This window comes from Myodes glareolus, chromosome 3 (assembly GCF_982192425.1).
Source record: "Myodes glareolus chromosome 3, mMyoGla1.1, whole genome shotgun sequence".
Classification (NCBI taxonomy): domain Eukaryota; kingdom Metazoa; phylum Chordata; class Mammalia; order Rodentia; family Cricetidae; genus Myodes; species Myodes glareolus.
In genome coordinates, this window is record NC_142028.1 from 93,037,403 (window position 1) to 93,064,745 (window position 27,343).

At 43.6% G+C, this 27,343-nt stretch overlaps 1 protein-coding gene across 7 annotated transcripts in view; it reads right to left on the reverse strand.

Annotated features, from left to right (window-relative positions):
• Positions 1-27,343, reverse strand: part of Patj (PATJ crumbs cell polarity complex component) — a 317,812-nt gene that overhangs the window by 66,073 nt on the left and 224,396 nt on the right. For 5 of the 7 annotated variants that reach the window (XM_085686290.2, XM_085686292.2, XM_085686287.2 and 2 more), the window contains exons 31-33: positions 23,236-23,322; positions 6,113-6,190; positions 2,650-2,767 (exon numbers count right to left, since the gene is read on the reverse strand). In XM_085686290.2, the coding sequence (XP_085542416.2) occupies positions 2,650-2,767; positions 6,113-6,190; positions 23,236-23,322 (283 nt within the window). The remainder of the gene's footprint in view (positions 1-2,649; positions 2,768-6,112; positions 6,191-23,235; positions 23,323-27,343) is intronic. The other 2 variants (XM_085686293.2, XM_085686289.2) reach the window with 2 other exon arrangements.

Sequence of the window (27,343 nt, forward strand, 5' to 3'; positions counted from 1 at the left end):
GCAGGTTAGTGTTACTCAGCAGGTCAGAGGAGCAGCAAGACAGTGTGGGTGAGGTGCCAGCATCCAGCATGGTGGGTGAGGTGCCAGCCTCCACCCGGCCTGCTCCACGATTCACCCAGCGCCACTGCTGTACATGGAACGTGCTGACCTAAAGACCTAGCTAAGATGAACAACCCAGTGATACAGCCCCAGAAACAACAGAAAGTTTAATTTTAGAAAGATTTTTCTGTCTTTTTTTTGCAGTTTATATAATTCATGTTGTTTCCCACTAATCTAGCATAAACATGGCATACAACTGGCACATTTCATGGCAGCTTTGGAAACTTGACTCTGCTGTTATGAGTGCCTACTGTAGTCCCCGGAGTAAACAGAGAGAATAGGAAGATGCTAGAGATGGCATTTTTATCCCTCCACCCCATTGTCCTAAGTCACTTTTAGGTTGTTTTATAAGAATTACTTTTATTTTTTAGTGTCTGGAGACAGGGTCCCTCTACATAGCCCTGGATATCCTGTCCTGAAACTCTATCTGTAGCCCTGACTGGCTTCAGATTCACATAGATTCACCTGACTCTGCCTCTCAGTGCTTGGATTAAAGGTATGGGCCACCATGCCTGAGAAGATTTATATTTATTTTATGTGGATGAGTGCTCTGGTGTGTGTGTATCAGCGGACCACAGGGGTGCACAATGCCCACAGAGGTCAGAGGACGGCACCAGACCCCTGGAACTGGAGCTACAGGGGGTTGACTGCTCCATGTGAAGGCTAGAAAACAAAACTTGGCCCCCTGCAAAAGCTACATATGTTCTTTCTTAATTGCCAGATGTCCAGTCAATCTTTGCGTTTGCTTCTCTCACAGAACTCAACTCAAAGCCCGGCTCATACCAAGTATTCGATAAATATTTAAGTGGATAAGAGATGAATATAGTTCTATAACTTAAAATACAGGGCCATGGTTTGCTATTACCTGGTATGAATACATGATGTACATTAGCCAGACCCTCCTGGTCTGTATCCATGGCCAGGTATAGGCCAGACTGTCTCTGCTGGAGCTGTTTAACTTCATCACATGGCATCAGAAGAGCCAAACATCCGCAGACAATATATAAGCAATGCTCAATGATGTGTTAAGGAGAGCTGAAGTGCAAATTTCATGGCATTTTCATAAAATTGACTTTCAATTGTTTTCAATCTTTGAAATATAAAACCATCTGTAGCTCCTGGACGAAGTGAAATAGGTGGAGGGCTACATTTCATCTGTAGTTTGTTTGCTGATGATATTCATCAAGTACCCTGACTTAAAACCAAATAGTATCTATGCGCTAAACTTTTTACAGAGTGACATTTATGAAAAAGAGTGCAAGTCAGCACAGGGTTATAAGTTCATCATTGGTGAGCTTTTTTGTTTGTTTGTTTGTTTGAGACAAGGTCTGTTAGGCAGCTCTGGCTGGTCTGGAACTCACTATGTAGATCAGGCTGCTCCAACTCACAGAGATCCGCCTGCCCAAGCACTGGGATTTCATTTCTTTTTAATCATATGTATGTGCATGGCAAGAGCAAATGAGGGTCGGTGCTCACGGAGACCGGAAAGTGTCAGATCTCAGGGTACAGGGGGATGTGAGCTGCCTGCTGTGGGCGTCTTCTGGAAGAGTAACAAGCACTTAATCTTGGAGCCACCTCTTCATCAGCAGTAGCCCCACCTGATGTGGGAAGTGATGTATGCTGTGAATGTTTTATTGCCATTGGTGGCTGAAAGAGACATATAGAGAGAGTAGGTGGAGTCAGAGAGAATCCATGTAGCCCCATCGGAGACAGATGCTGTATGCTGGCAGAGATTTACCTGGTAAGCCACAGCCACATATTAATGAAGATGGGTTAGTTTAGGATATAATAGCTAGGTAAAAGTATAAGATATTGGCCAAACAGTAATAATACAGTTTCTGTGTGATTATTTCAAGTCAGGGCGGTTGGAAAATGAACTAGCAGCCTTCTTCCCAACACCCATCCCTTGGTTTTTTTACTGATAAATACTGGATAAAATCAAAGTGGAGATACTGATCACTTGCTTTGAAGCTCTTTCAACGCTCACTCTTCATCATAACTCAAGCTACAACATGATTCTATCCTTGCCTCCTTCCCTTCTCTTTCTTTTTGAGACTAGACTTCCTAGAGCCCAGGCTGATCTGGAATTCACTATGTAGTTGAGGATGACCCTAAATTCCTGATCCTCCTACCTCCATTTCTCAAATGCGATTACAGGCACCACCATGCCTGGCTCTGAATACCAACTTCTCTACTGAAAAATAAATCCTCAATGGCTTATATCAAATATATAATGTTAAAAACTGCCTTCATTATGGTTTTGGAGACATTATCCATGACTTAACCTTGGTCTTTGGGAGAGATTTTCAGGCAATCGGTAGGCTTTAGTTTCATCAAATGCTTCTTTGGAGGGCCTTTTCTCATTTGTGTTTACATTCAGTAAATATTAGGGGATGCAGAGGGTAAAGAAATGAGAAACAGTGCAGGAAGTGGGGTGTTCAAGCTCAAAAGTATGGATGTTGAGGAGGGACACAGACCCAGGTGTCCTCCTCCCGCCTCATTCTCAGAGCATCGTGACATTTGTCTTCTCCAAAGGTTCATGAGTCGTACCAGAGCCTGTGAAGTCTGCATCTTCGGACTGGCACAATGGGCTTGGTGCTAGTGGGAGCTCTTGGGAGCTGAAGGGAGCTTGTACTGAATACGCTTGTTGTTTCATCTGGCAGGCAGCCTACAAAAGGAAGGAAAAATTACATGACTGTCAAGAAGGAGAGAAGTAATAAGAACACTGTAAAATTGTTGCATTATTGCTATCAAAACAATGGTGAGTTTCAAAAATGTGTTTTCAGAAAACAGGGTGCTCACTCAGAGAGGTGTCAAGAGAAAACTAAGCTGATTTTTGTATTGTCTCCCATTTAACTTTGCTCCTAAGAAACGTACAGGAGGCTTGGTTAAAAATGGGGAGCAGGATATAAGTGGAATATTAACTTTCAGTTTTATGCTTTTTCTGACAACACTCCCATGAATATTAGCATTAACTAACTAAGAAAAATGAAGGGCTCCATGCCTTCTCAAGAGTCACATAAGAAGGAGATGGTGACGTGATTTGTCTGCTGAATTGCAATAAGTGCCAGGCTGTCTCTGGACTCTAGAGACATCTGCTCCAGAGCTGCAACACTCCAAGATCCTGTCTGTGGAAGGCTATTCCTCTGCACAAGGCACATGCAGTATGCAAGAACTAAGACAATTTTAACCACTGCGCATTTGTATTGTGCTTTCTAGTTTTCAAAATACTATTACCTGAATGGACGCCTCAATCACAATAACATTCCTCAGTATTAGACAGTATCATCACACAGTCAACTAGAGGAAGAGGCTGGGTGGTAATCAGTTCTTGGAGAATGCTACAATCAGAGTACTTACGGAATAACTGCTAGGCCATAGTTCTTTCATTTTTGTTTTTATAAAACAATTTGATTTTTACGTATTATTATTAGTGTAATATCTGGAGATAAGTGGAGAATTTTATGGAGTCAGTTTCCAGCTTCCACCCATATGAGGCAGGGTCTCTCGTTTTTGTGCTGTGTGCTTCAGGCCAGTTGGTCTGCCAGCTCTAGACAATCTGTCTCTGTCCTCCATCTTGCTGTAGGTACTAGATACTGCATCTGGCTTTTTTTATGTGGGTTCCGGGAAAAGAAGTCAAATGAACAAGCTTGCTGGGCAGGTCTTTCACCTGCTGAACAACCTCAGTAGCCGACTATCATCACCTTTAATACTGACTGGATCCTTACTTAAAATGCCTTTTCCTCTCACACATTTACTAACAAGAATAGTGTGCGTGGAGGGATTATTACTAAAACTGGGGGGCAGCACAGTGGCTCATGGCTACTTAACTCAGGGCTCTAAAAACCTCATAGCCACATAGACTATACTTATCAATGTCTTTCTGGAAGATGGTCAGTCTTCACAACATTAAAGAACATACTTCAAGTTTGCAGCCCCTGATCAGCTTTGTTGACAGCAGATGGCACTTGACTTCCTATTCTGGACGTTGCTAGAGGGACAGCTGTATGTTGTGAAGTGGTTGTAAAGGTGGAAGAGGAGTTAATTCCAGAAAGGCCTGACCCCATCCCCCCCTACAGGACTGGTGAGCTCTGGGTCAGAAATTTCAGAAACAGAACATTCCATGCCCACCAGAGCCAGCTGGTTTAGCTGCCCACCTCCATGGGCCATTCTCTTCTGCAGTCCCAGAAAAAGCACCATTGCCTTCCAGAGGGGACAGTGCATGTTCTTCAGCAGGGAAAAGAATGGGCAGAGGAGGTTTAAAACTCCATCAAACTATAGAGATGGCTGCCGCATACCCTGAACCGGTGAGTGTCCAGAGTGCTGGAACATCAGCAGTACCGGCAGCAAAATGCACTATTGGCATCATAATGCAGCAATAGGTTTTGAACTGTAAACATTTTTGGATGAGCTGAATGGGTATTTTTAAAGTTATTTTATTACTTTGTGTACATTGGTATTTTGTCTGCATGTAGTCTGTTCCATGTTTATGCAGTGCCTTTGTAGGTCAGTAGAGGGCATCATATTCCCTGGAACTGGACTTATGGATGATTGTGAGCCACCACGTGGGTACTGTAGATCAAACTCAGGTCCTCTCTGGAAGAGCAGCCATAGCATTTCTAAAGCTCTTGTGGTGCAAAGGATGACACCCAGGGCCGCAGACATGCTAGCTAAGTATTCTACTACCAAGTGACACCCCAGACCTACATGCATTTGTTTTTATTGATGTGTTTAGCATATAATTTTAGAGAATTTTCAAAGGCATTTTATTTGGAAATGTTTGAAATACCAAATTCTTTGTTTGGTTTTTTTGGGGGGGGGGTGTTTCAAGAGAGGGTTTCTTTGGTTAGCCCGGGCTATCCTGGTACTAGTTCAGGCTTGTCTTGAACTCAGAGATCCACCTGCCTCTGCTTTCCAAGTGCTGGGATTAAAGTCATGCACCACCTAGAGTATATACTTTCTATATACTCTTGTATATGAACTGTGATATGGAGGTAAAGCAAGATAAACCCTCTCCTCCCCAACTTGCTTTTGTCGTAGTGTTTCATCACAGTGATAGTGACCCTAACTAGGGCATGTATACATACTCATGTATAGACACTTCCAAGTATACGTAGTTAAAAACAACAATTCTTAAAGCATAAATTAGTACATAGAAATAAAAACCAGGATTTTAAAAAGAGGAAAAAATTAAAAACAGTGAACATTTGATAGACACAAGCTGATAGCCTGCTGAGTGTGGGGCTCAGGGCAGACATCTCAGCACTTGAAGGAAGGAGGCAGGAGTTCACAGTCAGCCTTGGCTACATGAATTTAAGGCAAACCTGGGCTACATAAGGCCCTATCCACTGCCCCTCCCCCCAAAAAAATCCCTAAGTAACCAGCCAACCAAACAGTTCATAAGCTTTAGGACCTGGCACATACAAGGTATTAACTCTTCCATCCAGTGATGTCCTCAGACCTCTAGCTTGTAAAGAAAAATCAAATTCAAAATTTGAGGAACACTAAAGTTATTGTATTTATATCTTTATCAAACTGCAAATTCTTCCATCTGAAAATTTTATTCATGGCATTGTATAAGATAGGGCAGTCTTAAAATTTAACTGCAAAAGGATGTCTTTGAAAAAAATTGTGTGTGCGTGCGCACGTGTGCGTGCTGTGGATTGGCTGTGGAGGTCAGAGGACCACTTTTGGGAGTCAGTTTTCTCTTTCCACCAGGTGAATCTCGGCGATTCAACTGAGGTCATCAGGCTTGGCAATGAGCACCTTTACCTTGCTGGCTCAAGTGAGTCTTAAATACAGGGTAGGCTAGCAGAATAGAATGGTGGAGAAAGGACACTTCTCCATACCTGAGTGTGATCAGTGACATTAACTGTGCGTTGACACCAGGCTTTAAGACACTTTAACCTTCTGCCAGCAAGAACAGATTTGACGTTATAATCATCTCCTTTTCTTGTGGAATACAGTTCACATAACACACTATCCCAACAGAGTAAATCCCAACATAAATTACCACACTGTCAGGTGACTCCAATGCCGTCTGTTGCTCTGCCACCTCTGTGTTGTGCTCAACCACCTCTGACAGGTCTTCCTGAAGTGTCAAAGATACAATCAGTTAGCAGCATCATAGGTCTCAATTGCACCTCTGGCAGTCCCCTGGGCTTTGGTCTCAAACAGCACTTACACAATCTCCATCCCCTACCTGGGAGAACCTGCATACCCGAGCTCAGGCTAGCCTCTCAGATATTTCTGGTGGTCTTTCCTTCTCTATTACATAGCTTTCCTAGATCTGTGTGATGCTGAATATGAAATCAGTTCCAGGGTTCAATTCCTGATATTAGATCCCCCACTCCCCAGCCTTTAAGATGCTCATATAGGGCTGGAGAGGTGGCTCAGAGGTTAAGAATACTGACTATTCTTCCAGAGGTCCTGAGTTCAATTCCCAGGACCACATGGTTGCTCACAACCATCTATAATGAGATCTGGTGCCCTCTTCTTGTCTGTAGGCACACATACAGACAGAACACTGTATACATAATAAATAAATAAATCTTTAAAAAAATGCTTATATAGAAGCTAAGAGCACATCCGATAGAGACACTGTGGGAAAGAAAAGTAAGTTAGTCTTCAGACGGACATACAGGCATGTCAACTGAAATGCTAGCTAGAGTGTGCGTGTCTGTCTCCATGTGTTTCATTCTTTGTGTAGGTGGATTTACGGCTAAAGCATCATCTGATGGTTTAGGTTAAGGCATGAGCTCCTGCAACTTGGCTTGGACAAGGCCACAAAGAGACTAAAGAGATATTGATTTGGGTGTGTTTACTCTGGCGCTCAGGGGTGGGGTGCTGTGCTACACTGGGGAGCAGGAAAAGAGAACAGGGTGGCCTGTGCCATTCAATGTTAGGAGTTTGCAATCCTAGCTGTTTCACTCAAGCAAATCTGAGTCTGTATTTGACTCTTCCAACCTTAATTCCCTGCATAATTTACAAATGGGTGTGGGTGGGTGGGGTGTTAGGTTTCAAACCTGGTGCCCTATTAACATATCAAAGCTGATCCTGGCTGCCCGGTTCTCCCAGCATCCTCAGTCCCTACCCAGAACAGGGTTGTCATGACTAGCGCTCCCCCACAACCCCAACACATACACTTCTCCAGCCCAGAAACTGAGCTGGGCTGCCCTCTACCCAGATGCTCTTCCCTATAGAACCCAGACACTGCTACTTAACAGCCCTTTTTATCTCTTTGCCTCTTGCCCTCTTGGTTGCTATTCCTGGTTTCCCCCGCTTTATTCTCCTCTCTCCTCAACATGGCCGGGCTCGGTCTGCTGGTCAAGTTTACTCTCTAACTCTCTCAGATGTGTCTGTCTCTGCCTGTGCTTTCCTTTACACCTATGATTAAAAAAACAAAAACAAAAACAAAAAACAAAAACAAAAAAATCCCCAAAAAACCCGACCCACCTCTTAGGAGCAGTCATGTCCTCCTTTTATTTCTTTTGTTCTCTCTCTCTCTCTCTCTCTCTCTCTCTCTCTCTCTCTCTCTCTCTCTCTCTCTTCCTCCCTCCCTCCCTCTCTCTCTTTGGGCTTGAAAGTCATCTTAAAATAAAGACAAATCTCCATTTGGAAACCCCCTACCTCTGAGCTATAAAAAGTCTTATCTTGTGCACGTCCAATGCTGACCTTTAGAACTCAGCCTTGGGTGGAGGCAGCTTGTTTACAAGGATAATAATAAAAAAAGCTTGCTTTGGTTAATGGACCATGATGACTTGGGTTGGTGGCCTTTCTCCTCACATCTCTGAGAATAACAGATCTTGAAAAGATTGAACAAAGGAACCCACAAATGGATTTCTCACGGTTCCCAGCAAATATGATAGATAACTATCTAAGATATTCACAGTGATAGTAAGTGGAACTAAAAGATTCTGGTCTCATGCTCCCAACTGCACCATAGCTATAGCAACCAGTCAGTGATCTGCATAGGATCTCTGCACCCATTCTTCCACAGCCCCTATCACACTTGAAGTCAAATAAGGCAGAATGTAAATCAGGTTAGAGACTCATCCTGTGCCATCCGTTCTCACAGGTTTACAGCCCAAGAGACTGAGGCCCAGCATGGATTTGGAGACTGGCACCTAGGTCTTCCATATGATAGGAACTACCCTTAGTCCCTTACATTTAGGGCCACATGAATTTTGCTCATTTAGATCACTGTCATTCACTTATGGGAAAAAGTTCCTAGAGTCCATTTCACCCAATTCACTATACTTCGCAATAAGATAGATTGTATAATATAAGATGAATTTATAAGTTGCTTCATACCATAATTCTTCCATGAGCCCTTGGGTAGTGCCTTTCAAACAGTACGATCAGTTCTCTATATTTCCCCTACCCTGCCCTGTCCCTGTGTTTTTGAGTCAAGCTCTCTCTCTCTCTCTTTCTCTAAAAGATTTTTCTTTAATATTTGGTAGAATAAAACATGACCTAAATGAGTGCTAAATGCATTAAAAATTAAGAATTTGAATTTAAAAGCATTTAGGTAAATTTCAGGCAGGCCATCAAGGATACACGGTTAATTCGCAACCTGTGGCCCCCACTGTGTAACCTTCGCAGGTGAGAGAAGGTGGAAAGGTCAATAACACTAACGGGAATTTTGCAAGTAAAGCCCAGGCTGCATTATAAACAGGAACCATGATGTCCATAAAAAGTAAGCCCTTCTCTGTCAGTTTGATGCTGCAAACCTGCTTTAACCATCCCAGTCAACTAGTGAGGGACGAGTCTTCTCCAGTGTTAGAAATATAAAATGAATATAAAATATGAATCTTTTCTATCAAATACTATAATATTTGTGTTTAGAACAAGGAATTAATCTTTCTTTCCCACCTTGTAAGACTTTTGGGCAAATATTTTAACGCTCCCCACCCAGTAAAACCTTTGTTTACCCAAAGGCAGAAACTTGAAGGTCTGCAGCCCTTTCCCCTCTTCTCACTTCCTGTGTGCGAATTATTGTCAGACTAGTCAACTGAATAGACCTTGAAGTTAGTTCCAGACAACTGGGAAAAGACACAGCTACCTCCTGAGTTAGAATAAAACACCAATGCATTTCCTGTCTCTGTGAGTCACCCAGTATTTGAGTGCATCCTCTCGATCAAGAGTATTGCCTTGTATAGACACTTTGGTCAGAAGCTGGTCTCTTTCTTTGCAACCCAAACTTGTTTCTAACATTAGCTATGGATCAAAAACTGTAATTTATATATTGGTCAGAATAACTACTAACTTTGTTTTTCCTTTTTCTTAAACTGTTTTTACATTTATCTGCGCATGTGCATGTGTTTGAGCATGTGCACTTGCGTCAGAGGACAACTTGTGGGAGTTGGTTCTTCCTATTAAGTCAAGGATCAAACTCAGGTCATCAGGCTGGGTAGCAGGTACTTAAAACAGTTGAGCTACCTTGTTGCCCCTGATATTTCTTACCATTTGAAAAAAAAAATCCAGAAAAATATGGGTTCTGACTGGTTAGATTCTAATTAGCAGGAGTGTTTAGAAAGGTCCCTTTCCCCTCCTTTCCCTTTCAATAGTAGAAAGTAGTAACAAGCTACCTGGAAAGGGGCTGTTGGCCAAGCCTGAGCCCCACATTTGATTAGACAGCAGGATGCTGTGAGAGCAGGGGGACCCAGTGCTCACCAGCTTTTCCTACATGTTGGAGGGATGATTAGAGAAAGGATTATTTACAAGGGAATGATACTGCATGGGTCTGGGTGGCGGGTGTCTGGAAATTATTCACTCCTGCATCTTCCTCTCAAGGTTAAAAATGCAACAGGATGGAATAATGAAATAGGATGTGTGGAGCAGCATACCACCTTCTTATACTGACTACCTTAAACTGTTGAGGGGATGGGGCTGTGTATAAGGACAGTGCCAACTATGCCAGCTAGAGACTATAGACTACTTACTGACTATCTACCAATTACGGAGGTAGTCATGCTACACATTTGTTAATGTGCACAATGGACTTTTGTGTTAGATACTGTTTCCTGTTTTAGACTGCCTGTGGGGGTGCACACCTTCAGTCCCAGTGCCCAGGGGGGGGGAGCACAAAGAGTTTAAGGTCATCCATGGCTATATAGTGAGCCGATGGCTAGCCTGGGGTATAGGAGACACTGTCTAAAATGAACCAAAACCAAAACTCTAAGCTCAGTTGGTGCGGGAAAATTATCTGTATTCTGTCAATCATATTTTAATAAAACGCTGATTGGCCAGGCAGAAAGTATAGGCGGGTCAACCAGACAGGAAATAGAGGTGATGCAATGAGAACAGGAGAATTCTGGGAAGCAGGGGTTCCTCCACCACTCCTGCGCAGACCACCGAAGAGGCAACATGTAAGCTGACAGCTGAAAAAGGTACCAAGTCATTATGGCTAACATAGATCAAAATAATGGGTTAAGATAAGTTATAAGAGCTAATAAGTAGCCTGACCTAATGGACCAATCAGCTTTATAACTCATAGAGTTCTCTGTGTGATTAATTTTCTTTGGGGCTTGCCGGCTGTGGGGTACTGGGCGCGACAGATACCCCAACAAGCCGGCCCTCATGTTACACTCAGTCATCTTTTTCAGAGTTCGAGTAACTGAGGCACAGGGAAGACAAAGTATTACCAAGCCAGAACCCAAGCAGACACAGCCCGCTCTTAACCAGGGCACAAAGCATGTGGGAAAGAGAACGCACTTTTTGCCAGAAGGTCCTCGGTCAGTCCTGCAGAGCGACTCTGAGCTTAGATCTGATACCAGGTCAGAACAAGTTGCACTTAACTCTAAAGTGAGATTGAAAACAAAACAGAGGCACTTCCTGGTCCCTGCAGCGGCTCAGGTTACCTCCCTTGGCGTATACACACCGGCTTAGAACTTGCTCACCTTCCAGCCACTGTACAATGGGGCTCTATTTTAAGATGATGACTTTGCATCTTAGCTCCTGAAACAAATGGACACAGCATATTTGGTGGGCATGAAAGCCTCAGCACAGCATAGGAGTTCCTAATGGACACTGCTTTGTGCAACAAAATCAGATGTATCAGCAGTTGGAACTTCAGGGTTAGTTGTTAAGAATTAGATTCTCCTAGGTGATAGTTATGATGAGAAGTGGGCCTGCCTGCAATCCTCAAAGCAGACTGACTCCTTTTCTTAGTTAGTTACCTTTCCATTGTTGTGACCTAGAAAATTTCTAGAATAAAGTTTATTGGGGCTTGCTTATAGTGTCTGAGGTTGGGTCTATAACCACCATGGCATGGAACTTGGCAGCGCTTAGGAAGGCATGGTACTAGAGCAGTAACTAAGACCTAAAACTTGATCCACAAGTAGACAGACAGACAGAGACAGCATGAGAGAAACAGCAAGAGAAGGGGGAGTAGGTAAGAGAGAAGGGGGGGGGAGACCGTGAGAGAGAGATACTGAGAGTGCTAACTGAAAACAGTGTGGACTTTTGAAACCTCAAAGCCTACTCCCCATGGCACACCTCCTCCAAAAAGGCCACACCTCCAAATAGTTCCACCAAATAGGTACCAAACATTCAAACATATGAGCCCATGGATACCTTTCTCATTCAAATCACCACACTCCTGTAAATAAGTGCGTCTTCTCTCTGGACACAGTAATGGCCTAAGGGTAGACACTGAGATGAAACAAGAACAGAAGTCTTCCGCTTCCAGTGACTCAAGGGAGGAGGCATCAGCTCTGTTCTGGCAGAGGCTTAGCTCTAGGAGTACCGTGCACACCATGCTGGGGGCGGGGGTCTGGCTGATAGAACAGCTGAGACATTTCTACCAACTGTTCCTGAGGTGAGTGATAATTCTGTACCTGCAGTGACTACAGGTGGCGTGGACAACATCTGAAGCCTTTAAGTAAATTTCTGCTTTTGGCTAATTAAGGTCACTAAAGACTCCCACAGTATCCAAACTTTTCTTTTAAAAGCCGGTTAAACAAACTTGAGAGAAACTATCCCTAGCCCTCTTATTCATTTTCATAAGTCAGAAACACAGCTCAATGACAAATGTCTATGGAGCTCAACCCAAAGGAATTCTTTACATTCTGGGATGAGTTTGCATACTGAAGAGACTAGTCTTCCCCACCGCTTCCGGATCTTTCATGGAATCGTAATGTCTGTGGAAACCTGTTTCCTCTCTTGGTTCAGCTAAAGTTAAGGAAGTGACAACTCACAGGGTGGCAGCGACAGCTCCACAACACAAGAATGAAGGTGTTCAGCCAGATGTCTGCATTTGTGTTGTCACCAAAACACAAAGGAGTAAACGTCTTTCACACCAACTGCCCCAGGCTGTTAGAGAAAGGACCCCCAACTGTCCTTTTAATATTTATAACACCAATAACATGTGGAGGTGGGGTCTGGATGTGTTAGAAGGTCAAACTCTCAGTTTCTCAAATAGCTGGGAGTACCTGTGTATGAGAATTGATCCCTTCTTCAAATCTGTATGTGAGTGTGATATGTATATTCATGAACATGTGTGGTGTGTGCATACCTGAGTATGCACATAGAGGTCAGAGGTCAATCTCATGTTCGTTTGAGATAGGGCCTATTTGTTACTGCATATGCCAGGCTAGCCTGCCTAAGAATCTCTGGGGATCTTCCTTCTCTGCCTCCCATGAGATTTGAATTCAAGGCCCCATGTTTGCAGAGCAAGCACTAACACACTGTTCCATATCTCCGGCCCTAATAATTGCTTCTTTAAAGTTGTATTCAAGTCCTATCTGTGACACTTATCTCTACACCTCATCTTTATCTATAAAGTATATTAATAGGATTAATCTCATGTGAAGCATGGGTTAATATTAGACTAAATGTTACCACTTTCCCACCCAGAAGGGATTAGAACGATGCTTTCAGAGAACACAGTGAGCGCTGCAAGTATCAGCCGCCGCCACTCTCAGCAGCTCTGGCAGTTCCTGGGTAGACTGTGCCATGGGCATTGTGGTCAGTAATATGCCCAGGACACACAGGTCTTTAGACAACTGGTTAATACCTGAGAGAGTCTGCAGATTTACAGCTTCCTTTGAAAGACACCACAGTCTGCACAGGTCTTAGCTTCCAGAGCCTTAATATTACACCGGCAAGTAAGATGTCGCCAGGAAGCTACTTCTCCCTCATAGGCCAGTGCTGAACAGTGCTGCTTGCCATGAAGCCCAGGACCCTGAAGGCCCCAGGGTGGGGAAGACAGCCTGAGTCTGTGATAGCTGACCACTGCGAATTACAACTGTAGCCTGCTTTTCCTCATCTAGAAAAAAATGTTGCTAACAAGTGATTCCTTCCCAGGCAAGCACAAATTCATGTTAAGTCTCCTCAGTGGGTCAGTCGTGGGCAGGAAGGGTGGGTTGGGGTGACATGGGGTAGAGGTGAGCAAGGGGTGTGAACCTGTGCTAAAATGTGTCCCCCCTTCATCTTGGCATTCATGAGCTTGTCCTCCTTGTTGCTCTCCTGTCTCTGTGGTTTGGGGCACGGACGAAAAAGCCGAGGGGTTTTCCTCACATGCCATGAAGTAGATTTGATTAGAAGTTCACTGTCGTAAAAACGACTTGCAAAGGGAAATTTATCATCTGAGCAAATCCCAAGCTGTCTCTGAGATGGTGACATAAAGAACAATGAGCTGTGAAAAATGCCACATATTTGCATGCACTTGAACTCTACATGGGCAATTTGTACACTGTCACAAGAGAGGGGCCGGTGCTGGCTCAGCCAGTTTCCTGTTCTCACAGAGAATCCCCAGACCCTTGCTGAAGTGAGGATGTGCACAGTCACACTGTTGGAAACAACAGCCAGGAAGTGAACTCCAACAAGCCTACACTCTCTAGACAATCACTCAGGACTATGTTTTACAGTTGAGTGTCAGTGCAGAGAAGACCAGAAAAGAATTTTAATCACGTGCAGTAGCCACGCTTGATAAGCGACGTCGAAAACTAGAAGCCACATCACTGCCCTAAAAACAATTCCAAAGTGACCACAGTATCGCCTAGCACATTTTTCTCCCTCCAGTTCCCCACCCCCTTCCTTTTTTAAAGTTAGCCACCTCAACCTGCCATGGATCAGATTTAAACCACAGGCAACCTTTTCTGCTTTTCTGTGTTTATCTAACCATGAGCAGCGCTCTCTTTAATCCAGGGACGCCACATGAGACAAAGAGGACTTTTCTCACATTTCAACAGGCTGTGAAAGTTTTAAAATGACCTTTGGGGATGCAGCTGATTTTCCAGCTGGGCAACAGGGACTAGACTGATACCAGGTGGAGGGCACGGATATAACTCGGTGTATGAGGTGCTTGTTGTGTGTTTGCTGTTGATATCCAGACCCTATATAAAAACTGGGCACAGAGGTGCACATCCCAGTGCTGGGGAGGCAGGGATTGGTGGAGGAAGAGACTCGAGGTTGCTGTCTGGCTCCCGTTCCCCGACACGTGCACTCCACCACACAAAGTAATGTTAGGGTGCAGTAAATGAATCTGGAGCCTTGTAAGCCAGGAATGATTATCAGTGTGAGGCTAGCCGTCAGGTGTTATCACAAAAGGGACATCGAAAATGAAGAATTTAGACAGGATACAGTGGATATGACATTGATTAGACTTAGGTTTGTGAGGAACTCTTTGGTGGTCACGCCTCCTGCTTCCTAGTAACTGTGGGCAGGGAATGCTTCACTGCGCTGTGAAGTCTGGCAGTGCCCATCATGGTGTTCCTCCTCGCTGGTTACATGTTGTCTGAAAAATTGACTTCTGCTCCTCTTGGCTCAACACCATCTCTAAGAACCACTGTCTTTAGGCTTCAGCATCAGTGAGTCAGATACATAAGATTCTGGAATCCTTACTGTAGGTAATGATGGGAACAAACGAGGCAAGTGAAGGGTTAAGAGAGGCGGTGAGACTGCAGGGGCCTCACAAACTGGCAGCATACACTGATGGCAGTTTGGACTGCCCAGCCACCTCACAGACAAACTGGGAGCTGTAATTTGGGTATCAAGTCTCCTATGCAGATGAGCCTCCAGCCCTAATTATGGAGCCAGGGACAGTGATCGCCCCTGGGGGAGGGAGAGCCAGTGTTCTTTAAGGGTTTGGGCTCTGGTAAGTCAACCACACTTCACTGGATGGCCACACACAAACTGGAGTTGACAGGTTAGTAAATTAGAAGTGGGGTGTTGTGGAATTTGTTTAACCAGCTAAATACGTGTTAACATTTCTTATGCTACATTTGTTTAACTACGTATGGATGTGTTGCATTTGCACTAAATAAAATTAACCTGGGCTCAGGGAGGCGGGATTAGCAACTAGTTGACAGGAAGTAGCTAGGAGGAACATAGCATAAGTTTTTTAGTTGGGGCATTGTGGAAGGAGAGCGGCTTCCTGGGATGCCAGCTGAGAGAGAAGGTTAGCCAGCTGTTACTCTAACTCTCTGAGCCTGCAGGCTTTCACCCTAGCCTTTGAGTCTCAAGTTTCATTAGACGATACGGATTTAGTTAAAGCTGCCTTTAGTGCAGTAACAGAGGCATTGTCTGGGGAAACAAAATTCCTTCCAGGTTATGGCCTTAGTAGCCAGCTGATAATAGTTTAAAGTGTAGCCACTGTGAGGAAGGAAGAACAGCAGAGAGAGGAAATTAAGTTGGCAGTAGGGAGGTGGGAATGAATCTGGGGGGAGTTAATGGGTGGAGTTGAGGGTGAGTACAGTCACAATAAACATACTATGAAATTTTTGAATTTATAAAATTACGTATTAAAAAATTAAAAACTCCTATGTATAAAACTTGACTTGACCTTCTTAGGACCGTTGTGCTGGCGGAAGGAAAGACATCTGCTGGGTGGTTAGGCTCCTGGCGCCAGTGTGAGCTCTGTTTTGGATCAGGTTGTAACCCTGAATCTGAACGGTGTTTTATGTGTTCTCACTTCTTAGAGTCAGTCACAATGCAGCTTCTAAGAAAATGAGCACTGACGAATGAGGGCCTCAGCGCCCTTGGAGTTCACCTAGGCAGAGTCTGGTGCTAGGGATAGGTGCTGCTGCTGACTAAGCCTTGCTTCAGGTAACTGCTGGTGAGTTTTCATGTACAGAATCATATTCAATCCCAACAAAGAGGCAGCAAAAAGCCAGGCTTGGAAGAGAAGCCAGAGATGGGCAGTGTGAGCCTTTTCAGAGCCAGTGGCTGGCAGAGAAGATTCAGGTCTTTATAGACTCAGGCTCTTGAGTTGTACTGGACAGTCCTTACATATGCAAAGGCGAGTCACACCAGGAAATCTTGCCATACAACACAATTTAACACAAGAGAAGCTGATCTTCCCTGAAGTGTGTTTGCAGATCTTATATGGACCAGGCATTTCAAGGTAGGGAGCAAGGGTACTGTTGGACCCTAGCATCCAAACACTGAGAAGGAGTCGCCCCTAGATACCAACTCACATACCACAGCCGATGCAAAAGCATGAGGATTTTATTAATTCTGTCATGACAGGGTCCCTCAGCATTCGGGAAGCCGAGAGACCTCGAATAGCTGGTACAGTCTACTTTTAAAGGAGAAGAACACAGAAGCAAGGGGCGGTTGTTCTTTGACCATTATGATTGGCTTATTTGAAAAGGGCTAATACCAATAATTGGTTGGAGAGCTATTGTCAGATCAAATGAGGTAAGAGGTCATTTTGACCCCGTTTCCCAGGGGACTGAATCAAAACATACGTGTATGGGTAATTGTTCAGGAACTGAGTACGTGCATGTGTAGCTGTTAGGTCCTTGGTTCCCAGGGGAGGAGGGTAAGCACTAAGGCACGGAGGCTGAGAGGGTTCAGAATTGTCAGAAATGGCTTCAGAATTGTCTTAAAGTCTTACAGTACTCCTAAGATCCCGGCAGTCCAGCAGAGGTGCCCTGGAGTGGTAAAATAAGCTGCTGGCTTACACTTGAGTTTTGTGCCACAGACTATTTAGGTCAGTTAAAGTTAATTCCAGAAACAGTGCATGCTTCTCCCGGCATTTTGATCCCCTATAAATCCTAAAATCACCTCCAGGATGTAGGCCACCTTGCTATCTAGATTCCTCCCACTTCTATGTTCTTGCGCTAAGAGTTAGATTATAGTAGCAGCAAATGCCATTGACAGCATGAAAAAATTAAATAAAACAAAAACCCGAAACAACTTCTAAAAACTGTGAGAAATGAGAAGTGTTATGGAGGCTGTTGCTTTATGTGAACCAGGTTTGAATGCCAGGTGTCACTTGACACACACCTGCATTGTTGCTATGTAGTTTCACAGAACAGAGAATGCAGGGCATATCTGTTGAGCAGGGAGACCTTGGGATATTGGCCAAGCCTTAGGATGAGGAAGTGCAGCTTCCATCACCCTAAACCCGTAGAGGAGGGCTTTAAAGAGCAGGCACAGAAAAGGACTTGGCACAATGCACCAAGAAAGGTGAGTCCTTTTACTGCCACCCTCTGTGGAAAGTTCCTGGAAACATGCCAGACTTGCTGCTGGCAAACACATTTGCTGTGCATGGTCTCCACAGTGTTCTGGAGAATATGCATTGTTGGCCACTGTACGCTGCACACTGCCATTGCTGCCACTGACTCCTACCTGGCCTGTCATTGACTCCTACCTGGTCTATCCACTCTGGCCTGGCCCATCTGATTTCCACATAGCAGCCACAGGCAACTTGTAGCCAGCTTCTGCAGCCCTGTGAGGCTGCCTCTTGCTGTCAGCTCAGTGATCATCTCCGTAATGTGACCTGGCTCTCACTGACTTCTCAACTGCTTCCTTCTTACCAGCTGGACACTTTCAGTTCACTAACTACCCAAGGGCCTAAGACTGCCAAAAATCCCCCCGGTCTAGAGTTTATTTATTTTAAAATTACATGTATGCATGTATCTGTGTGGGGGTATATGCACAAGAGTGCAGGTGCCTATACAAGCTAGAAACATTGGATTTCCTGGAACCACCTAATTTGGGTTCAGGGAACCAAACTCAGGTCCTCTGTAAGAGCAGTATGTGTTCTTAATTGCTAAGCCATTTCTCCAGTTCCTCCTCTGTTTCTTTTCAGCTCCATTCCCAACCACAGTCAGACTTCTTTGCTTATTTAAAACAGGCTCTATTTACAATTCAACCACTACAATGAACGATACCAAACACCCACACACCAGAAACAAACATGCATTTGCATTGAACACATATAGATCACTTTCTTGATTATTCTGGAAGCAACATAAAACAACTATAACATACAACAGTATAAGTACAACTTATACTATATTAGGTATTATAGAAAATCAAATATCTTAGAGAGGAGAATATATATAGATTATAACAAACCACCTCACCATTTTATATAAGGGATTTGACCATTATATAAAAGATTTGGTATCTTGAGGGCCTGGGAACTAATCCCCATATAGAGACTAAGAGAGAATATATCAAAAGCTTCTTCAAATCTCAATTCAGATGTCCTTAGATGAGGCCCTCATTCATATGACCTGTGAGTGCCAAGTACTTTTAGTTCTTAGCTTGATCAAAGTAGAAATTTCAATATAATTGAAATGCAGCTACTATAGGAGTTGGTATCTGTTTACCTTCAATAGCAGATTCCTAGAATCCTGCCAGTGATTAATGAGTGGGTTCCAGCGCCTCCAGACCACAGCAGCTGCCCCTATCTGCTGTGTAGATTACAGTCATTCTACGAGCTGCAAAGCCACACATCACTGTGACTGATACATGAAACCACGTCTCATAGTGGCACATTTCTCTAGTGGTAAAGAATCTTGAACATATTTCACACATTTATCAATTTTTTAATATCTCTGGAGAAGTATTAGCATTTTCTCCCATTGTTTACCTTAGTTATTTTTTTATTATTTACTGTGAGCCAGTTGCTTAGAATTATTTTGTTTTGGTAACTGTAATAGCAAGGAGAATGGCCAAGAAGACAGAAAAGGTATACTGGCTTTATAGGAAAGCAGAAAATTAGGGGCCAAGACATGGATAGAGATACAAAGGTAGCAGCCAACAAGGAGGTCAGTTATAAGAAAGCAGAGAGCCCCGCCCCATTTTATGCCTTCCTTCCCACCTAACCAACAAGCTTCTAAACATGGGAGCCTGGTGTGAGAGCACCTGTGCATCTCAAGCTCTTTAAAAACATAGCCAGGCATGCTGTGCATGCCATGCACTTGTACGGCCAAGGCAGGGGGCTCATCCATCTGAAGCTAGCCTGGAGTCCCTAGGGAGACCTTGTTTAATCAAACAATGACAGTCTGAAGTCCTGCTCATCACTGGGCTCCCTGCATACATGTAAAGAGATTCCTGATATTTCTTTCACTTTAAGAAAAGTCATTCAGGGCTGGAGAGATGGTTCAGAGCACCGACTGCTCTTCTAGAGGACCAGGGTCCAATTCCCAGCACCCACATGGCAGCTCACAACTGTCTGTAACTCCTGTTCCAGGGGATCTGATACTTCACACAGACATACATGTGTGTATGTACTTCACTACATACATGTAGGCATAACACCAAGGTACATAAAAGACGGGGTTGGGGGGGAAGCAGGGTAAGGTCACCTATATGATCAACACAGTACAGGACTGGGCTCCAGCCTTGGCTGTGCCAACTCCCTGCTGTGAAGTCTCAGAGAAGAGACTGCCACCTGTTAAGAACAGCTCCTCAGCAGCCAGCACCACATGCACCTTGGGGTTCAACAAGGCAGCCACTGTGAACATGCCTAGCACAGGTTGGCTTTGGAAACATTTTAGTTTATTTCATTTTATGAAATATCTGCTTGTCTATACATAGCTTTAATGATCAGTGTAAAATGTATCATGTGTAAATTTCAGTTCTTTATTTAATTTTATTTTATGTGCCTTGTTTTGCTTACATGTATGTGTGTGTGAGGGTGTCAGATCTTGGAGTTACAGACAGTTGTGAGCTGGCATGTGGGTGCCGGGAATTGAATCCAGGTCCTCTAGAAGAACAGCCAGTGCTTTTAACTACTGAGTCATTAAATTTTAATTTTTTAGTGACCTGTTTTTATCTCAAAATTTTCGATGTTAGGAGCTGATGATTTAAAGGTGTGTGTGTGTGTGTGTGTGTGTGTGTGTGTGTGTGTACAGCAAAGAGTGATCCCAGTGTGAGTTCCTCATGGTAAACTTTGGTTCCATTGTGTCTGTAGCTCTGCCTCTACTACACAGTACTTTGGAGTGCAGCTTCCATACTGGGTGGTTTTAAACAACTAATTTCATGTTTCAGCACCTGTTTCCTTTCTCTTACTACTGCTTTCACAGGTGAGCTAAAGCAATTCCTTTCCCTGCCCTTCCTGGGCAGCCGTACCAGCTTCTGGCCTTGGACACCAGCACCCAAGAATCCCACAACTTGTCTCAGTAACATCCCTGGTTCTAAGGCCTTTGGGCCTGGCTTCTGTGATTCTTCAGCTTATAGACAACCTATTGTGGGGCTTCCGAGACTGCACAGTTAGGTAGGTCAGGTTCCCCAGTATCCTCTTCACACAGTCATCTACGGATCTCTCTTCCAGGAGAACCGCCAGTAGGTTCGTACTTTCATTCTGGGTTTGAAAAGCACACTTTTCTTTTTCTTTTTTTTAAATATGTATTTTTATTTTCCATTCAAAAATTTCCACTTTCTCCCCTCCTCCCATACCCCTCCCACTCCCCCTCCTCCTCCTCCCTTCCCTTCCAGTCTTAAGAGATGGCAGGGTACCCTGTCCTGTGGAAAGTCCAAGCCCCCTCCCCGCTCCATCCATGCCTAGGAAGGTGTGCATCCAAATAGCCTAGGGTCCCAAAAAGCCAGTACATGCAGTAGAAACAGTCCCAGTGCTTCTCAATGGCTTCTCAGTCAGCCCCTCATTGTCAGCCACATTCAGAGAGTCTGGTTTGATCAGATGCTCGTTCATTCTGAGTCCAGCTGGATTTGGTGAGCAAGGAAGTCAGGACCGCAAGGGGTTGGTCCACCCACTGAGACAGGATGGGAGCACACTTTACTTTTTCAAGTTGTACATAAGCCAGGAACACAATCCTTTTATTACCACCCATTAAGGCTTTAATAAGAACTACAAAATCAACATCAAGAACAAAAACTCACTTGGGGATTATGAGTCAGGGCCTGGGGGCTCGCATCTGTAATCTCAGCATTTGGAGGACGAGGCAGGAGGATCATTCCAAGTTTGAGACTAGTAAACACTGAAGCCATACTCCTTGGATCCAAACCCAAGTTCTACCTTTACAGGAGTAAAATCTGAGGGGATAGAGTTATGTGCCATCACAACAGGTTACGGCCAAGCTCTTTTATATAAGACCATTTACATTATGCTAAAAAATGTGTCCAAATTCAGGTTATCTTTCTTCTCTCAATTAGACCATGGATAGGTTCCACTGAAATGGTGACAGAAATTTATTTAGAATACCAGAAAATGAGGAAGATGGGAAGGGAAGGAATAAAGGGGAGAGAGATAAAACAAGAGTAGGGGATTCAGTTATTCTTGGATGAACTGATACTTAAAAATAAGCCCAGACGACAATCAGACATACATGGAGGCAAAATACACACACACACACACACACACACACACACACACACACACACACACACACACACGTGTATCCACTCTGTTCCTAGGCACCAAAAGTGAAGAGATTGTTCACAGACAACTCTAAGAGACCTAAAGTATTGAGCTTTATTTGAAAAATTTTTTGGCTGTGAACCATTTCTTCACTATTGGTGCGTAGGAACAGAGTGGATGAAGAATGGCTTCTGTCTGCAGCCTACAAGACAGCCTTGTTGGTACTACCAGACTCTGCAAAGAAATAAAAACTGTCTTCCTTTCCTCCCTCCCTCTCTCCTATTTCTTCTGTGGATTGAATTGAGGTTGCTACAGAAATCACGTTGTTTTAAAATGTTTTTCTCTAACATGGCAGTCCTCATCCTGTGGTCGGGATCCCTTTGAGGTCGCATACCAGATGTTTATATTACAAATCATAACAGTCGCAAAAGTATAGTTAAGAAGTAGTAATGAAATAATTTTATGGTTGGGGTTACGACAACATGAGGAACTGAATTAGAAGGTCCCAGCATCAGGAAGATTGAGAAACACTGCTCTATGTGTCCATAGTGACACAGTGTCTCAAAAAAGTAAATTAACTTGTATTTAAATGAATGGATTTTCAGTGCAGATATGCATTGTCTTTTGGAAGAGAACAGGAGTCCCCATGTGTGATTTATTGCTCCCCTTGTTAGTGGGGTCTTGTGTCCCAAGAAGTTAGCTAGTTTGTAGTGGTCTGCTACAATTTCTACTTTTGCTGAAGTAACCTTTCTTTTATACCTGAGCAAATCAGTTCACTTAGTTGGAGATAAAATCTAAAAAGTTCCAATACATACTTTTCTAAAAGCTGAAAGATAAAGAAATGAATTATTTCTCAAACTCCTTCAAGTAAAATAAAACCTCAGGCAGATCTGAAATCATCCAAATGGTGAGTTTCTGGAGAGCTATACACATTTGAAACCACAGAGAGGCAAGGAAACAACAACGACCAAACCCAGCCCACAGTTCTTTCTAACAACTGTGGTCCAGCTTTGGAAGTGACTGGATACAAACCAGAAAGGTACACCATGAAAAAAGGCAAGGACACAGACAGCATGCACACAAAGCAGCTATTGACCTTTGAAGGAAATTAACTTCGTGTCCTTATTTATAAAGGAATGGTCAGCACCGTCACCAAAGCAGAACACAACAGAGAGCTTGGTTCAAAGCAGACATGTAAAAAAGATGTCAAAGGCACCTGGTGGGACAGCCACAACTTCCTTCATTTGAGGCAACTAAGTATCTTTTACTAGGAAACAAAGGCATCTTCTCTTCCTGTGTTGCTAAGGTCCCTTCAGTCCAGATCCTAGAAATGCCCAGGGTTGAGCTGCACTAGAAGGAGGGGCTGGCTGCTGCTGTAGTCCTAGACAGCACAGTTCAAGTGTGGTGAGGAAGATGCTGTGCTGTGAGGACCACTCACTGCTGAGCAGAAAGTTCTTCCTGTCTCAGAACTCAAAGCACCTTGTGACCAGGACAGTAGGCAGTCAGTCCTTCGTCTAGGGTAGTGAGTGCAAGCCCTGCTCTTGTCCTGTGCCCTCCCAGTCTAGGATTCTTACCGGTTTGGGGCTTTCAGTGTCAGGCAGGTGTCTGACGTCCACACTGCTGTCTTCCTCACTACTGACAGGTTCAGTGCCACCCAGGTCCTAAGGGACAGTAAAGAAAAGCAGTGAAGATGTCATTCTTCATTCACACTGTCTCAAGCCACACACTGCACAGCTGTGGGGGTAGTGTTCCTAAAGCTACAGCGGACACTGTTTCTGCAGAAGCCATCCTGCCATCTTCCTTTGTAACAGAGAGCCAGTAGACACATCTGCCCATTTGTTTTACTGGCATCAACTCCTGCTGCCTGTAGCGTTCCTCAGGAAAGTCGGCCCCTGTTCTCTGTTCTGGGCTGTCTGTCTGTCTCAGGCCAGGTCTCTTCTTGTCAACAGTTTGTCAGGAACAGGATCCTGGATGATGAACTTTGTTAGTTCTGGTAACAAGACTAAGAAACGTGTGCTGGAAGTTCTTCATCTTTGGCTTTATTTTTCTTTGTATTTTACTACTTATCTGGATGCTTATGCCCATAGTTTTAGGTTTTCTTAAAAAAAAATTATTTATTTATTTATTATATATACAATATTTTGTCTGTGTGTAAGCCTGCAGGCCAGAAGAGGGCACCAGACTGCATTACAGATGGTTGTGAGTCACCGCGTGGTTGCTGGGAATTGAACTCAGGACCTTTGGAAGAACAGACAATGCTCTTAACCTCTGAGCCATCTCTCCAGCCCCTGATTTAGTTTTTACAAGCCAATAGACACTAAAAAACTATTTCCCCCACAGAATTGTAATCATATGTGCCTAGAGAAAAAAATGTGGTTAAACTGATGTAGTCACTAAGACACATGATGTCTTAGGGTTCCTACTGTTGTAGGAGACACTGTATACACAATCCACATGTGCATTCTGAGACTGGGGGAACATGAATCTGGGTATTCTATTGTAACAAATCATGTCCCCACAAATTCACTGCTATGTTAACCATCCATGGCTTTAATTTTCCTCTTTCTCCTTCTGGTTCTATATGCTCAATCCATCTCATGCTCTGTTTAACTTGAGATAGAGTTTCAATTCCTAAAAGCTGAACATTTACGTCCTGAGGTGGCCAATTTGGATGCCAAGATTCTGGTACAATTACTGTTATATCTGCATCTGTGTCTACCAGACCTTCAATGACAATGCCATTTATTCATATTTTTAATTTTAATCTTTGTTCATTTGTAGAAGTTTGCCAAAATACTCGCTTTATGGCTTGTATTGAGTTTTTGTTCTTTCTTCCATAGCTGCTCTATCATCCAGTGCAGTATGGTTTCTTACAATAGGCATCAGGTTCTTTAACTGCTACAGGAAGGAGCTTCATCCATGACAACAGGAAAACGACTGAACGGAATTTGGTATGGGGGCCTGTGAGAGGCCCCTCAAGTGGCTTCCTGATGGCAAAAGGTTACCTTGACTGTTCCTTGTTTATCTACATTCATCATGGGTCTGGGATGGGGGGGATCCATAAATCCTACCCTCCCTGAAGGACTTTGACAGTGTCATTTTGTTGTTGCTCCAGTAAATAACCTCCCACCTGTGTTTAAGCAAGAAACTGTAGACAGAAGTTTCTGTTCCGCCTGATCTCATAGCTGTTCAGTCCCAAGTAAACACAGAGAGGCTTAAATTATAAACTGTTGGGCCTATTGCTCAGGCTTATTACTAGCCCTTACAACTAAAATTAACACATAATGCTTATCTATGTTTAGCCATGTGACTTGGTACCTTTTCCCAGTAAGGCTTTCTCATCTTGCTTCCTCTGTATTTGGCTGGTGACTGCATTTCTGCCTTTCCTCTTCCCAGAATTCTCCTAGTTTGGTCACCCCACCTGCTACATCCACGGCTGTCTCGCCAGTGTAGCAGAAATGCTGACTGGATGGGCAAGTGTTGCCAGAGGATAGGGATCCGCGCTCCTTGGAGTTGAGTTCCTGGCTGCCCCATGGCAATCAGTTGTGGTGTAATGCCACCTGAGTCGCCATTAGTACTGACTCGACCTGGTTGTCCTTGGAGCCATATGTCTGTGTTTTCCCTTGTCTGTGTGTTCTTTGTGATTCTTGCATGTTGCTAACAGATCAGACTATTCCAGGCAGTTGCAGATACAAACAAAACTGCTGAGGACATTTTTGAAATCTGCTCCACTATTAATTAAAGCCTTAAAAAAGTAGCCAGTTCTGGGAATTGCCAGAATCATCATTAGGACAATTCCTTGATGATGTGGAACAAAAAGAGTTAATTTTACTAGGAAAACCCTTAGAAGCTTTAGGCATTTGCCTGAGAAATATGTACAGTTATAAATAGAAGGCCTATGAAACCTTTCTTGTGGGAAGAAAAAGATCTAACCTAAGCTGACAATATCTGAGCCTGAGAATTGAGAAGGGAGGAGAATTGAAGTTAGTGATATAAAGTAAACTTCAGAGAGATTCAAGACTATGTATTAGAAATTTCCTAGCAGAAAGCTTTCTCAGTGAGATAGTAGCCTTTTTCTTTCTCACCCAGGCACACAAGGTCACTTAGCTCAAACCAACCAGCCACCTGCAAGGTGATAAAGATGGTCTAGCTCAAGGGCAGTGATCTCCATGAAGGTAAGAGGAGAGAGTTTGTTTTGCAAAGAGTGAGAGAGCAGAAGTCCTTGTACCCAAGTCAAAGCATCTTCAAAGATTCTTTTTGTAAACTGTTTCATGCTGTTCTTTTCTGTTCTATGATTTGATGATGTATGCCTTTGCCAAGTTCTTTGATTGTAAAAAAAAAAATATAATCCTGCACTGAAGTAAGTAAAACACAGCAGCATTTTCAAAAATACATTGAGAGTGACTGTGTGTCAATTTCCTCCACCGTATCCTGATTTCTCCTGTGCCTTCACCCTGATTCCCTTACGGTCTGAGTGGCTCCCCTGAGCCGGTCCGTAGCACCCAGCTATACTTCCTGCCTGGCTACTGGCCCATCAGCATTTTATTAAACCAATATGACTGAGAAATGTTTACAGTGTACAAGATCATGATCCCACAGCTGAAAACTCTCACTGAGCTTAGTGGGTCACACACAAGACAGAAAGTAGGAGGGGTATGTAAGCAGAAGGGCTTTATGGGAGAGGATGCAGCGATAGCAGGGGTGAAAACAGCTGAGATGTAGTCTATAAATTAAGCGGATGGGACTGTCAAACAATGAAAGGAAGTTTTTTTTGCTTTTGTTTTAAGACAGGGGTTCTCTAGGTAGCCTTGACTGTCCTGGAACTTGCTTTATAGACCAGGCTGGCAAAAACTCAAGAGATCCACCTGCCTCTGCCTCCTGAGGGTTAAAGGTGTGTGCCATCACTGACCGGGCATTGAGAGAAATTTTAAAAAGAAAATTGGCATTGCTACAGAAGCAGATGATTTTAAAGTCTCTGGCCTTAAGAGGGAGGGGCTTAGAATTAGTGTTTGTACTCCGAGTTCCAACTTAACAGGAACAGCCTGAGGTAACTGTATGTACAGTGGGCAATTTTCTAAGTGTTGCTTTCCCACAGCTGCACAAAACAAGTACAGAAAGACATTCAACAATCACCATAGGACTTGGTAAAAAACAAACAATAATTAATAGCGAAGAAAACCTGCTGTGTACTTGTGTGGATGCGGATAACAGAAACACACAGTGAGGTGGCAAATACTCCACAAAGCCCTACAGCACTGGGTGACCCGAGTGTCTCAGTTCCTGGAATGCTGCATCCGTATCACAAATATACAAGAATCACAATAGATATTCTAATGCCTTTCTATATTTCTTGTATGTCAATAAAATCTTGGCATACGAATGCATTTAAAGAACTAATTCCGTGTAGGAAAGTCACCCAGAAAAAGAGGCACCCAGTACAACCAGTAGACATAGCCTCAACCCTGAGCAGCAGCAATCTCTGGTCCACACAGCTCATCACACCACATGCAGCAGCTATAATTCTGAATGTCTGAGTGTCTGGTGATAGTGCTCTTTATTCCATGGAGGCTTCATTAGAGTTATTCACCTAGCCTACATGTATATGTATAACATATGTATGTATGTATGCATATGTATGGCATATGTATGACAAATTAGGCTTCATGTCAAGTTCTCCTTGCA